The sequence below is a fragment of the Sceloporus occidentalis genome, unplaced genomic scaffold, assembly GCF_023333645.1.
Source record: "Sceloporus occidentalis isolate IW3139 unplaced genomic scaffold, rSceOcc1.0.p SCAF_1, whole genome shotgun sequence".
In the NCBI taxonomy this organism is placed as follows: domain Eukaryota; kingdom Metazoa; phylum Chordata; class Lepidosauria; order Squamata; family Phrynosomatidae; genus Sceloporus; species Sceloporus occidentalis.
The window spans coordinates 233,130-247,073 of record NW_028316981.1 but is presented as its reverse complement, the minus strand read 5'-3'; the positions used below and the strand labels follow the sequence as shown (position 1 = coordinate 247,073).

Sequence of the window (13,944 nt, the reverse complement as noted above, 5' to 3'; positions counted from 1 at the left end):
AAAAGAAAATCTTAGAAGACAGGTCTGTGACTTTTTTGACAAGTCTGAAGTTAGAACACACTGAAACACTTTTATAGAACATACAAAATCACTCCTTCTAAAATTGTGTAACTCAGCTCCCGGTTTCCACGCTTTAGCCATCATGATGATGGAATGGTTTACTGTCTGGAAAATCTGGCCATTGGCATGATGCGCGTGGATCTACAGCTTCTCACCAGCACTAGACTAAACAATTTGGAATAAAATTGAACTGTACTCTATATTACTTGGGATTGGTATCATGTATTTAACAACATTATCACATATATTTGACCAACATGAATCAATAACTAAACATTATAAATACTTAAACATATATAAAGCTGAAACCATTACTTAATAAAACTGCTTATTGAAACTGTTCATCATCTTCTCAGCCACATTTTTAAAACTCAAGCCTCTCTCCTCGGCCAACGTAACACATCCCAGACGCAATCCAGAGAAGCTCTTTTTTCTACAACCTTTTTACATCTTTTGAGACTCTTTAGCCTTTACTGCACAACCTCACACTTTAACCCTTCAGCATCAACAATATACTATCAATTCCGTTTTTATTTAAAACAAAACAAATTTTGGCAGGAGAGGAAAGCATTAAACTAATGCATTCCTGAGAGGGTTGTAGTAAGAGACACCTGGAAAGGGCCAGTCTGGAGAGAAGGGGCTGGGAGATGCTTGTTTGCCAGAATGGGTGGCAGCACCCAGCCGTAGGTTACAATTCCCCTCCCCAAATCCCCAAACCTGGGTAGGGTTTGGACAAGGTGAGCATGAACTGAATTCCAAATCCAAATGGGATTTCTCATTTTCTAGGGGGAAAGTTGTGCTAAATAATGAGGGATGAATGGAAATGCCTACATCCAGTTCACCTTCTCATTCTCAAGCAGTGTTGTTTTTGAAGACACTAGAAGCAGAGTTTACGCTCAAGGGTTAAACAGGAAATTAAATTACTACAAAAAAAGGTTTAAATGAATATGAATCTGGAAATAGAGAGGAAATTATGATATGGGAAACAAAGAGGTTTTGAACATGCTAACAAAATAGGAAAGTGGTTAGCATACAAAGTGAAAAGAGAGATTGAAAGAAGACAGATATTGAAAGAGCCCATTCCCACTTACTTTTTAAATTGCTGCTGATCTGAATCATGGATTTGGTTCCAGTAGCGAGTGTGGTTCCCACTATGTTTGCACTGGGTCAGGCCTGTGGGGGGACAGCTACAAGAGAACTGCAAGGGCCCTGGCCATCCCTCCTGTCACCAGCCTCCTTCCCTCCTGCCTGCCTGCCTTGGGGCCCTGGCAGTGGTGGCGGCTGTCAGGGCTCATCGGCTCTTTCCTCCTCCTCCTCCTCCTCTGTGGAATCCATGCACAGCCCAGCCTCCTTCTCCTTCCCTGCCCCGGACCTACTTTAGAAGGAGGCAGGGAGGCCTGCTGGAGGATGGGGGCCGAAACTGCCACCCACCGTGGGTGGCTTGCCTCTGTCCTTCCTGCGGCGGTGGCAAGAATGGCAGCAGCAGCAACAGCGGTGGCTGTTGGGACTCATTGGACGTGCCTCCGTTGGGCTCATTGGACATTCGACGGAGGCACACTGGAGACATGTCCAACGAGCCCCAACAGACGCCGCCGTTGCTGCCGCCGCCACTGTTACCGCCACCGCGGGAAGGGAAAAGGAGGAAGGAAGGGAGAAGGTATGGCTGCAGGAGGACGGAGGGAGCCATGGCCAGAGCGGAATCGAATCCGCCCTGAGTTCCCACTGGCCTGAATCGATTTATTCTCAAATAAATTGATTAAATGGGGGAAAAACTATACCAACCCCCTTAGAAATCAGTTCCAAATCGATTCCCAAGTGGGAACCATAGTGGTTTAAACCGGCTCGTGATTCGACATGATCTGGTTTAAACCATAGTGGGAATGCACCCAATGTCAGAAATGGGACTAAAATGGAGACAAATCAAAAAGCTATACAGAAGGTCTTTACTAATTATTTTGAAAAGATATACAATGACAAAACATGAAAATGTAAAAACGAAGAGATATGGATTTATTCAGATAAATGGAATATCCTGAGAATAGACAAAGATGAAAGACAAAGCCTCAACCAAACAATAACAACTGCAGAAATATCAGAGGCCATAGACAATCTAAACATTGGCAAAACACCTGGCAAGGATAGGCTGAAGACCCTGTTCTATAACAAATTGAAAGATTAAATAATAATCCCTTTACAAAAAACTTTGAATAAGGTATCACTAGGCAATAACCCAAAATCAGGCCAAACTTTCGTAGCCAAACGAATGAAGACTTGCTTTGCTTCATTGCTCCTGCCTCCTCAGATGTAAGAACATCTTCTCCTGCTGCGTACAGTGGAAAATCCTTTGGGAAATTTAGCCACTTCAGATTCTCTTTCTTCTTTCCATCCTTTCATTTTCCCGTTTTCTTGACGTTTTGTCATAACTAATTCTCTCTCTAATATCTTTTGAATATCTGAAATATTCTGCAGGGATTTCCATCCAAACTGTCTCTGTCTTACATTTGAGAAAAGCCAGTCCCATCTCTTCTATCATTACCCATCTGACCCTGTATAAGAGATTTGTTATAATATTGCTCCACTCCTTTGACTATTACTCCACCATAATCTTATTGTTGTTGTTATTATTATTGTTTGTATTGTACGATGAGATAGTTAATTTTACTCAAAGTATTATTGTTGTTAGCATTTATTGATTGTAATTTTCTATTTTTATATCTCTGTATGCATTTTATTGGTTGTAATCCCACCTTGATCCGCAGGGAGAGGCAGGAAATATAAATGAATTATTTAATTATTATTGGTCAAGGACTGAATAAAATTTTACTATTATTATTATTATTATTATTATTATACCACATGCTTATAAAATTCAGATTTTCCTTATGATTTCTCCCTTCTCACAGGCACAACTCTGTAATTCTCATTTATTTATTTATTTGCAGCCTTTCTCTTAAATTAGACACAAGGTGGAACACAAAATATTGTTAAAAACAGTATAGTTTTTAAAACACAATTAAAAACCTCACATTAACATAACTAATTCAATATTTTCACTTTCTTAGATGTTCCTTTCTGTTCAGGTCAGGCCTGAGTAAAATAATGTAGCACTTTGGGAGGAAGATGCAGCCCAGGAGCCCAGCACCGGAGGCCAAGATGGAGAAGACCTGGACGGCCACCATGTACTTTCCCTTGGTGCTCAGGTAGGTGGGCAGAAAGGAGACCCAGACGCTGCAGAAGACCAGCATGCTGAAGGTGATCAGCTTGGCTTCGTTGAAGGCCCCTGGCAGCTTCCTAGCCAAGAAAGCCACCGTGAAACAGATGGTGGCCAAGAAGCCCAGGTAGCCAAGGGAAAGGTAGAACATGGTCACTGAGCCTTCGTTGCATTTCAGCAGGATCTCTCCAGGCTGGGAGTTCATATCAGAGTCAGGGAATGGGGGAGAGAAGCTCAGCCATATGGCACAGATGAGAACTTGGATGGAGGAGCAAGAAATGAGAATGGAATTTGCCAGTCTCCTCCCCAGCCATTTTTTTGCACTGCTGCCAGGCTTTGCAGCTAGGAAGGCCAGAATCACAGTGATTGTTTTGGCCAGCACAGAAGAGACAGCAATGGAAAATATGATGCTGAAAGTCATCTGTCGAAGAAGGCAAGTCGCTTTCTTTGGTTGACCAATGAAGAGGAGAGTCGACAAGAAGGACAGCAAAAGGCAGATGAGAAGAATGTAAGAGAGGTCCCTGTTATTGGCTTTGACGATGGGAGTATCTTGGTTTTTAATGAAGAGTCCTAAGACAAAACATGTAGCAAAGGACATCAATAGGGCGAGGGAAACAATAATGTTCCCTAGAGGGTCTGTGTAGGAGAGAAAGGTTATGTGCTTGGGAAGGCAGAGATCTCTGTCCTTGTTTGGATACTGATCTCCTGGGCAGGGGATGCATGCAGCTGCATCTGCATAAATGAAGAAAGGAAAAGTTGTATGTTATCGCTAATATATCATCTATCAATGCTCCACTAGATTCGACAGACTATGTTTTGAGTGTTACCATGTACCGAACAGCTATCCCATTCCCAACTGAACCCAATATTAGGAATGGTGGCTCGGTTTTGGAAGTGGTGATCAGTTTCATTGTTGTTGCAGAGAACTTTCATTGTTGTTGCAGAGATAGAAATGACTATCTCCCTCATACAAGAACTAACCCCTCCACAAAAAATTAATCCTTTTGCTGTAGCTCCCCTTCCATAGCCATTTAATGGACAGTTGAGATCTTGGCCTTGAAGTCACATTTGGCAATGTCTCTCTAGCCAAATGTTTTATGAGCAAACCATTCCACAGGACAGTTAAGAGGAGTGCACTGTTTTTACTGGTTTTGGTGGGGAAAACACCTTCAGGTATTACCTCTCTGCAGGGACCTATAGGCTGAAGGTTTTAAAAATGGACAAGGAATCAGAGCGGCTCCAAATGAGAATGAAGTAAAAAGACAAGCTTATTTTAAAGCAAAACCAATTTTTATTTATTGAAAAGCCAAAAAAGATAGCTGCAGAAACAAACAGAATAGGCTAGGTCTGTTTTCAATGCGAGCTGTTTTTCAAAGTAAAAGGGGAGGGATATGGCATGGAAGCGCAAATCCTACCCTTAACCAATCTAAGGGAGGGGCTAGAGGGGCATTGCTAAATTTAAGGGATTACAGATTAAACACACACATAGATTTGCTCACCCTTTGACATAAAAAAAAGTTGAGGATGGCTGGAGAACAAAGCAGCAAGAACTCTCTACCTCTGTATTTAAGTTCTTCCTATCTTGGGATGCTGTCTCCTAAGAGAGAAGGGAGCACCTCTAGGTTGGGCAAAACATGACCTCAATATTGTTCTATGGAGGGTTCAGAAAGCAAAAGCATGTGTGTGCACAGTTTTGCACTGATAATGATTCTTGGATGGTCTGGGCAGTAGAGACTAATGCAGCTGCATACATGTGACAAAGCCAATCAAGTATAGCCATTTACCCTCTTCCAAATCCAGATGGGATGCCCAACATCTCTAGAGAGTACAAAATACTACACAATGGGAGTGTACCAGTCTGAACAAATTTAATAGGTCTCCATTCAGTGGAGGTTGACAAGATGGTTAGGCCCTGTTTGCCTCATCAATAGAACCATTTCCTTATCAGCCAAAAAAAAAGTGTGTGTGTGGGGGGGGTTGGAGGGAAATCCCAGTTCCTCTTTATTCTAAAGGCTTGGCTTTTTTTCAAGATGGACAAGGCCACAAGCCTGAGACTGACAGAAAGAAAGAAATTGGTAGCACAAGCTTTCACAGACGAAGGGGCTAAACAGACCAGCATTTAACACCAGCCTCAAGGCAGAGTGGGGGCATGGTGTTTGCACACCACATGCCCCGATGCCGCCTCAGCTCTAGCGCCACACTGTGTGCCCACCCACATGGCAGGAGGTATCACGGTGCTACTTTGGCACAGCATTTAGACACACTGCACCAACAGTGTGCTGAAAAGCAAGGGCACCTTTTTGCCAACGCCCAAAGAACCAGCATTTTGCCTTTCTTTTTAGCACCAGCAAAGCGCTGGATATGGGCTGTGGTGTGCGGTTGCCACAGGCCTGATCTGGCGCTAAAAGTGGCAGTGGGAAGTCATTCCCTCCGGGTCATCTGTTGATCGCCTAAGTCTACTTCCTCTGATGTGTCAAAAGATTGTTGTTGTTGTTAATTGCCATCAAGTTGACTTATGGTGATCCTATGAATGAGAGACTTCCAAGTCACTTGCTGTCAACAGCCCTGCTCAGGTCTTGCAGACTCAGGGCCATGAACATCCATGTCACAGTATTTCTGATTTCTCTGCAGTGAAGAAAGCCGAGAGGAAGAAAATAAAAACTCATTTGAAATATCATGCTGGAAGAAAATAAAAATTAATGCTGAATTTCTGCCAGAAGCCAAAGTAGCTAAACTGAAGCTATCATTCATTGGACACATCACGACACAATATGATTCATTAGAAGAGAGTATCATATTTGGTAAAGTTGAAGGCAGTAGGAAAAGAAGACCACATTGAAGGTGGATATGCTACATCATTCTCCCCTTAGTGTCTTGAAGGTTTCTCATTCAGGAGTTACCTATAAATCAAAAGCTGACTTTGCAAACAAACAATCACAACAAAGTGTCCGCACACAATTTTTGGCCCATCTCTGGGTATTGTTGATGCACAAGATGGAAACTCCTCCTGCCAACTATGCGTGAGAAGTGATCTTTTAAAAACTCTCTGAGATCTCCTACCTTCCTGAGTGGAGATGGTCCCTTCTGGGCAAGGAAGACAGTCGTAGCAGCAGGGGGGCTCTCCTTCTCGCATTGCTTTCAGAAATCCAGGGCGGCAGCTCTCCACACACCTGGAATCAGGCAGGCTCTGGAAGATGAAGGGGGGAGGCGTGATGGATCTCATATGGAAGGAACATGACATCAGACTTGGAAAGAAAGAACACAGCCAGTCCTTTTCTTCTCAGTTTGTTTCCCACCGCAGAGGACTCAGTAGCCTCCAAAAAATAGGGGTAGTGATTTGAAGTAAAGATTTGACCCCAGTCCCTATGGAGTGGTACATCACTTGGATAGATTATCCTAGATGGATTATCTGATTGACTAATTTTAAGGCACAGACACTGCTCAAGACCAGGTTTAAGACCAAAGGTGATGAAAGGGGATAGGATGAAGCATTTGGCTCTCCTCACCTTGTTAACCCCCCTGAGCCACTTGAGGGCACCTTCTTCAATGTTGAGTTTTTTGCCAGGCAGTGATTCCTGTCTCTCCAGACTCCCAAATTTCACTTTCTCTACAGTGTTGTTGGGCCACACTATTGCGTTATGAATGTCAAAGTTGGCTGACAGTTCTCCATTCCCATTCAAATATGTTCCATCCATGGAAGTGTTGTAAAACCCAAAGTCACTCAGGAATGGGTGAAGCTAGAAGGACAGGGAGAAGCAGACAGGGACATTGGATTCAGAGGGTGAAAGAGGCAAAGAAATCAATAAGTGGAACAATCACAAGGCTTTTAGAAGAATGCCACCAGGAAATTCCAGAAGGAAATCATCAAGTTCTTTATAGACTAGCCCAAAGATTTGGACTGCATCGACTATGAAAAGCTAGGGATCACCCTTAAAGAAATGAGTGTATCATTACATTTAATTGTCCTGATGCATAATGTGTACTGAGGTCAGGAGGCTATTGTTTGAACAGAATATGAAGGAACAGAATGGTTCCCAATTGTAAATGGGGTTAGAGAAGGCTGAATCGAGAAGGGAAAACCAGAGGAAGGAATATCAACAATCTAAGATATGCAGATAGATAATGAACAAAGTGGACAGGAAGAAAAGTAACTCATTTGAGATCTGATTCTGGAGAAGAGTGCTGAGGATACAATGGATAGCTAAAAAGACAAACCACTGAGTCCTAGAACAGATCACACATGCGCTCTCCCTGGAAGCCAAGATCATAGAATCATCGAATCCTACAGTTGGAAGAGACCCCAAGGGCCATCCAGTCCAACCCCTTCTGCCATGTAGGAATTCACAAGCAAAGGTGCGGGTCACTGACTGTATTGAATCTTATTTCGTTATTTCATTTCACATGCAAAGCATCCCCAACCGATGGCCATCCAGCCTCTGCCTAAAGACCTCCAAAGAAGGAGATTCCACCACTTTCCATTGAGGGAGTGTCTTCCACTGTCTAACAGTTCTTACTACCAGGAGGTTCTTCCTAATGTTGAGGTGGATTCTCTTTTCCTGGAGCTTGCATCCATTGCTCCGTGTTCAAGTCTCTGGAACAGCAGAAAACAAACTTGCTCCATCCACAATATGACACCCCTATTATTAGATAACTAATTTGAGTCTGTCGTACTTTGGCCACATCATGAGAAGAAAAGACAATAATGCCAGGAAAGGTGGAGGGTGGTAGAAGAAGAGGATGGATAGACTCAATCAAGGAGGCTATGGCCCTGGGCATGCAGGACCTGAGCAGAGTGGTTCAGGACATGGGGGCTTGGAGGTGTCTCATCCATGGGTTCGCCATGAGTCGAAGTTGACCCAAGGCTCTCCAGGGTGCTATCTGGAGATGAACTTTGACTTGACCTGCCTTACTTTCCTTGGCCTTACTGTCTGGATGGCAGGTCCAGGGCCCTGCCTGGGATACAAAAAGATCTGTTTGTGCATTCTGGGCAGGTGTGTGATGGAATAGAGGGGGATACCTGCCATGGACATAATTTTGGAAGGTCCCAACGGTCTCCTGTGCCCACCCTTCTCATCAGCTTGAGTCTGGGTGACATTGCAGCGTGCAAGGCATGGGCAATGGTCAGGACACTGTGGTAGATGTTTTTGCTGTCTCCAGACAGATTACGTATGAGTACATTGAGAGGCAAATCATCCGTCTGTTCACATCTTCTTCGACCTTTCACAGACAGCTTCAGCTTTGAATAAGAACAGGAAAAGGTCATAGTCGGGTGGGAAGAATAGTTGTGGGCAACAATCTGGTCATATTTTGGCCTCTTTGTCATCTGGATTGAGAAGTAAAGGAACCAATGGCTTTTCTCGAAATGTAGGACACCCTCAGAGATCCTGGAGCTGATGTCCCACAAAGCTGTGGTGATCCACACTTTCCCTTCACTGGGTTTTGCCCAAACTTGCAGTAGCAAGGTTACATAGGACATTCCATCAACAAAAGAACGGGTCTCTCCATAGAAAACAAATACTTTGACTTGTCTCCATCTCAGAAGAAAATCGGGGGGAAGTTTCACTTCTGGGAGGATTTCTGAGATGGCCACGCAGATCCCATGGTAGGTGAGCTCAGGAATGAGGCTCCGCATGAACCTTTCCCCGTTGTCATTGTCTGGAGCAAAGAGAGCAATCCACGTCCATCGAAAATGCAGGAGGAGCTGGACAATGCCGGAATAGAGGGTGTCTTCTTTGGGGACCATCCGGTAGAAAAAAGGGAACTGTGGGTTATCGTTCACGTCACGGGAGGTGAAACCATAGCTGACCTAGAAAGAAGGAAAAGGAAATCCACCCATCCATTCATCCATCTGTCTTTTCTTGCAATATTGGAACAGAGGGCAGCTTCCAAACATTAAAACAAATATAGCCAATGAATTCAAAGCCATCAATAAAACATTCCAAAATATAACCGAACACTGTATAGAAAGAAACCCTTAAAAGACAGAAGGGAACTATCCTCAAAAGAGCATGCTATTAAAAGCCCTTTCCAGTTCGAACCAGCATTAAAGTGAGGAAGCCATCCTAACCTCTTGGTTGTTCTTGTGTGCCTTCAAGTCATTTCTGGAGACCCTGAGGCGAACCTGTCAGATGGTTTTTCGTGGCAAGATTTGTTCAAAGGGAGGTTGCCAGAGCCTTCTTCTCAGGCTGAGAGAGTGGGACTTCCTCAAGATTACCCAGTGAGCTTCCATGGCTGAGAGGACTCTGTCATGGTCCAATGCTGAAACCCTGGTACTGATCTCATACCTTTTGAGATGCCTATATAGTTCAATTTCCTTTTTTTGCACCCACAAAAGATTAAGGAAACTTTTAAATCAACTGCGCCACCTCCCCCTTTTCCAAGCCATACCTGGGGGATTTTGTAGATGCTCAACATGTTTGAAATATGGAGAGAGAGTTCAGAGTCAGCCCCTTCCAGAACGGCCCATGGTTCACTCTGTCTTCCACACCTGTAATTTGGTATATTCCTTTGCCCAGGAGAGAGCAGATCTAACATGGCATCGTAAGTGATCCTTCCATTGAAATAGTTGTCATAGATGTTGTATCCCAAGGTGAGGTTGGGTAAGAGATCAGGATTTTGGTTGATCTCCTCCATGGCAAAGAAGAAAGCCATATTATGGACAGTAAGTGCATTCGACTTTCTGCAAAACAAAACATCATCTCCTGGTTTGGATCCAAGTTACCGACAGGATCACCTCTTCCCATCTAATCCGCCCCCTGGGCTCAGGTCCTCTGGCTGGCATTTTCACCCAGTTGGCCCAGGACTAGGTTGGCAAGGGTCAGCTAGTGGACTTTTTCTTTAGCCACCCACAGACTGTGGGATGACTGGCCAAAAGAAATTCAACAGCCGCATACACACAAGAGCATTGACTCATGGCAACCCCGTGAATGGGAGACTTCCAAGTCACCCTGTTATCAGGCGCCCTGTATTTCACATTTAGAGCCAGCATGGTGTAGAGGTTTGAGCATTGGGCTACAACTCTGAAGACCAGGGTTCAAGTCCTGGCTTGGCCATGAAACCCACTGGGTGACCTTGGGCAAGTCACATTCTCTCAGCCTTAGAGGAAGGCCATGGCAAACCTTTTCTGAACAAATCTTGCCAAGAAAAACCCATGATCGGTTTGCCTTAAGGATGACAAAGACGTCTATAACATTGGTAACAATGCCATATAAGAATGTAACAGCACCAATCACATATTATCTTTATTATCAACAGATAGCAAACACAATCAAGAAGGAGAGAAGTGTGAAAAGAATAAACTATTAAGAAGAACAATTTCTCTCTACATTCCTCTGTAAAAGCTGAGAGTATATTAATGGGGAACATTAGAAAGTATGTTGAGGTTAAGATGGTTTTTAAAAATTGTCTTTCTTAGAGTGAGGAACTGTTTGGAAGTTTAGATGAAGAGAAGATCTACACTTCTTTACTTTCAGCATCCACTATGAATTAAAAAGAGAGATTGTAAAGTATTTGGTATGTAGGCATTGTTTAGCAAGAACTGTTGTTATCGTGTGCCTTGAAGCTGGCTCTGACCGATGGCAAGGCTTTCCTGGGGTTTTCTGGATGACGTTTGTTCAGAGGGGCTTCTGCCTTTGCCTTCCTCTGAGTCTGAGAGAGTGGGACTTGTCCAGAGAGTCACCCAATGGGTTTCCATGTCTGAGCGGGGATTTGAACCCTGGTCTCCCATAGTCACACAAACCACGGACAGTACATTGGAGAAATGTAAGCGTAAATCATATTTTAAAAATCAAGCTCTTTTTTTTGGCTAGACATTTTTTGTGTTTTGTGGGATTTTAGGGAGAGAGATTAAAACAAAAAAGACTATTTTAGCCCATAACCCAATTATATGGCTTAAAAGCAACGATACTCTTTGATAGTTTTGAAGCAAATCAGGATCACTCAGACATAAACTGTTCCCAATGAACGCTGCAAGGTGCGATGGGTGACAATAGCAAGATTTGGCCACTAGATGCCGCTGCATCATCACTATGCCTATAGCTCCAGAATCCTAAATCTCTGATACAGAAGAAGAACAATCTGTCTATTCTCCCCCCCCCCATGTTTCTGCCTATTTTTGTTTGTTTGTTTAATGTCTTTAATGTTTTTATACTATTACTGTTTAGTTCTGTTTTAGTACTGGGAATGAGGGGGGTAGGTCTAGGGTTTGATTTTTTAAAAACTCTATTGTAATTTGATGTATTTTATTGTTGTAACCCGCCCAGATTCTTCCTGATTGGGTGGGCTAGAAATAAATCTTTGTTGTTGTTGTTGTTGTTGTTGTTGTTGTTATGTAGGCACTTACATCTGAAACAAAGCAGCTGCACTCCACCAAAGCTGGTGGCCAATAAAATATGTGAGTTTTTAAGGTACCATCAGATTTCTTGTGGCCAGAAGAGACCAACTAAGCTGCCATCTGCCCAGGAAATGCAGTGTATGCCTTTGGTCAGGGATAGGTGCATTGATCCCTCCAAATCAGATGAATAAATCAGACTCAGCTAAAGTGTCACAACAAGGGTCATGACATAGTTACATATTTATTTCTATATTAGTAGCATAATCACTTACAGTTTAATGTAAATCATAGGAAAATAGGCGAAGGAGTGTGAGTGGGTGTCCGCACTGAATTCTGGCACAATGCCACTGAAGAGGAGGTCTCCTGACTTGTAATAATTGTAGGGTTCATAGGCATCCGGCATTAAATTCAGCGGGCATTTTGAGTCTGGCACGACTCCCTGGGCTGCACAGGAGAGCAGAGAAAATAGCAGCAGGAGTGAGCGGATCATGCTGGCTTCAGGTGGCATTGCAAGAGTTCCTTCGAAACTCTCCTCTTGAAAGAAGGGCAGCCTCACAAGACATAGGAAGCAATCGCAGGCTTTGCCTGGGCGGACAGGGGTCTAGACAGACCTTTTCATCCAAAGGGACCTCACACTGCATGCCTGTCCTTCCGAAACCAGAGTGCCCCACTTCTCCATGGGGTGAAAAGCATTGACCCTTCCTCTCTTGCATGCTGAGTGCAAGATATTGATTCATCTTGTATTGAAGCCTAATATTTAGTATTTAATGGTAGCTCTGAATGGCAATCTTTGGAGAAATTCATGGAGTGTTGCAAAAAAAGAAAAGCTAAATCACCATGATTGTGCTAATTGTCAAGGGACAAATTATCCCGTCTGTGCTCTGAAATCTTCATGCGCAAGTGCTGCAGCTGGGGAAAAACAAGTTTATGGTTGCTTATCAAGAAGAAATGCTTTATTTAATTGAGTCAAAGGAAAAGGGATAGAGGTTTGTCAGGAATCTACATAAGAGTAACCTAGAGCAATGCATCTGTGAGGGTTTTGTAGTACAATCTCTATGTAGTACCTAATTTAGGAGACAGAGAGGAACCATGGAGGTCCCCCAATACGCACTTATTAGGTTTATTTGGAAGTTCCCCTTTTCTTTCTGGGTTTAGGGGTTGATTACCAGGCCCATTCAGTAGGCCCTCTTGTAGGCCTTATTAGACCATGGCCTCATTGTGGCTCAGGGTGACTGGGCTGGTCCATGCTCAGGCCTTCTTGTCAGCTTCATTAGGCTGCAGGATAGTTAGACAGCTCCATGTTTGGATCCTTTCATGAGGCCACAGGGTGGTTGGGCTGGTCAGTGTTTGGTCCCACTTGTAAACCTCATCGGGATGCAGGGTAGTTTCACAGGTCTGAACTCTCTTATAGCCCCATTAAGCCACAGGGTGGTTGGGTCAGTCAATATATGGGCCCTCTTACAGGCCTTATGAGGCCACAGGGTGAATCAAAGAATCATGGAGTTGGAAGAGACATCAAGGGCCACCCAGTCCAACCCAATTCTGCCATGCAGGAAATCACAATCAAAGCATCCCTGACAGATGGCCACCCAGCCTCTGTTTAAAGACCTCCAAGGAAGGAGAAGGCACCACTCTCTCAGGCAGTGTGTTCAACTGTCAAACAGCCCTTACTGTCAGGATGTTCCTCCTAATGTTGAGGTGGAATCTCTTTCCCTGTAGCTTATATCTATTGTCCTGAGTTCTAGCCTCTGGAGAAGCACAAAACAAGCTTGCTCCTTCCTCAATATGACACCCCCTCAAATATTTAAGCAGGGCTATCATATCACCTTTTACCTGTCTCTTCTCCAGGCTGAATGTATCCAGCTCCCTAATTCTCTCCTCACAGGGCTTCATGGTTTCCAGACTCTTCACCACGTTGGTTGCTCTCCTCTGGACACACTCCAGCTTCTCAGCATTGTTTTTCAGTTGTGGTGCCATAACTGGACACAGTATTTGGGCCAAAGCTAAGAAAATGAAATTCAACACTGAGAAGCGTAAGGTACTGCACTTAGGGCAGAAAAATGAAATGCACAGATTTAGGATGGGGGAAACCTGGATGAATGAGAGACTTGTATGTGTGAAAGGGATCTGGGAATCCAAGTAGACCACAAAATAAACATGAGTCAGCAGTGCGATGTGGCAGCTAACAAGGCCAATATGATTTTAGGCTGCATCAATAGAGGTATAGTGTCTAGATCAAGGGAAGTAAGAGTGCCACTCTAGTCTGCTCTGGTCAGGCCTCACCTGGAATATTGTGTCCAGTTCTGGGCACCACAATTCAAAAAGGATATTGAGAAACTGG

The 13,944-nt window shown here is 43.8% G+C and overlaps 2 protein-coding genes across 2 annotated transcripts; both read right to left on the bottom strand.

Moving 5' to 3' along the window:
• Nucleotides 1-3,110: 3,110 nt before the first annotated feature.
• LOC149320279 (vomeronasal type-2 receptor 26-like) lies at nt 3,111-6,813 on the bottom strand. Its single transcript, XM_089502562.1, has 3 exons — nt 6,778-6,813; nt 6,332-6,458; nt 3,111-4,003 (listed from the first exon to the last, which is right to left on the bottom strand). Exons 2-3 carry the CDS (start codon nt 6,402-6,404, stop codon nt 3,111-3,113), a joined length of 966 nt encoding a protein of 321 aa, XP_089358688.1. The 5' UTR covers nt 6,405-6,458; nt 6,778-6,813.
• LOC149320278 (vomeronasal type-2 receptor 26-like) lies at nt 6,448-9,904 on the bottom strand. Its single transcript, XM_089499341.1, has 4 exons — nt 9,659-9,904; nt 8,289-9,077; nt 6,810-7,008; nt 6,448-6,458 (listed from the first exon to the last, which is right to left on the bottom strand). Exons 1-4 carry the CDS (start codon nt 9,902-9,904, stop codon nt 6,448-6,450), a joined length of 1,245 nt encoding a protein of 414 aa, XP_089355467.1.
• Nucleotides 9,905-13,944: the final 4,040 nt, after the last annotated feature.

What these genes read in the sequence shown, in the direction of transcription:
- LOC149320279 (XM_089502562.1), bottom strand. Translation starts at nt 6,404, where the DNA reads ATGCGAGAAGGAGAGCCCCCCTGCTGCTACGACTGTCTTCCTTGCCCA. An exon ending in GACCATCTCCACTCAGGAAG is followed by an intron (nt 4,004 to 6,331) that starts GTAGGAGATCTC and finishes TCATTTATGCAG; the next exon opens with ATGCAGCTGCATGCATCCCC.
- LOC149320278 (XM_089499341.1), bottom strand. Translation starts at nt 9,904, where the DNA reads ATGGAGGAGATCAACCAAAATCCTGATCTCTTACCCAACCTCACCTTG. An exon ending in GCATCTACAAAATCCCCCAG is followed by an intron (nt 9,078 to 9,658) that starts GTATGGCTTGGA and finishes CCTTCTTTCTAG; the next exon opens with GTCAGCTATGGTTTCACCTC. An exon ending in CAAAATTATGTCCATGGCAG is followed by an intron (nt 7,009 to 8,288) that starts GTATCCCCCTCT and finishes CTGTCCTTCTAG; the next exon opens with CTTCACCCATTCCTGAGTGA.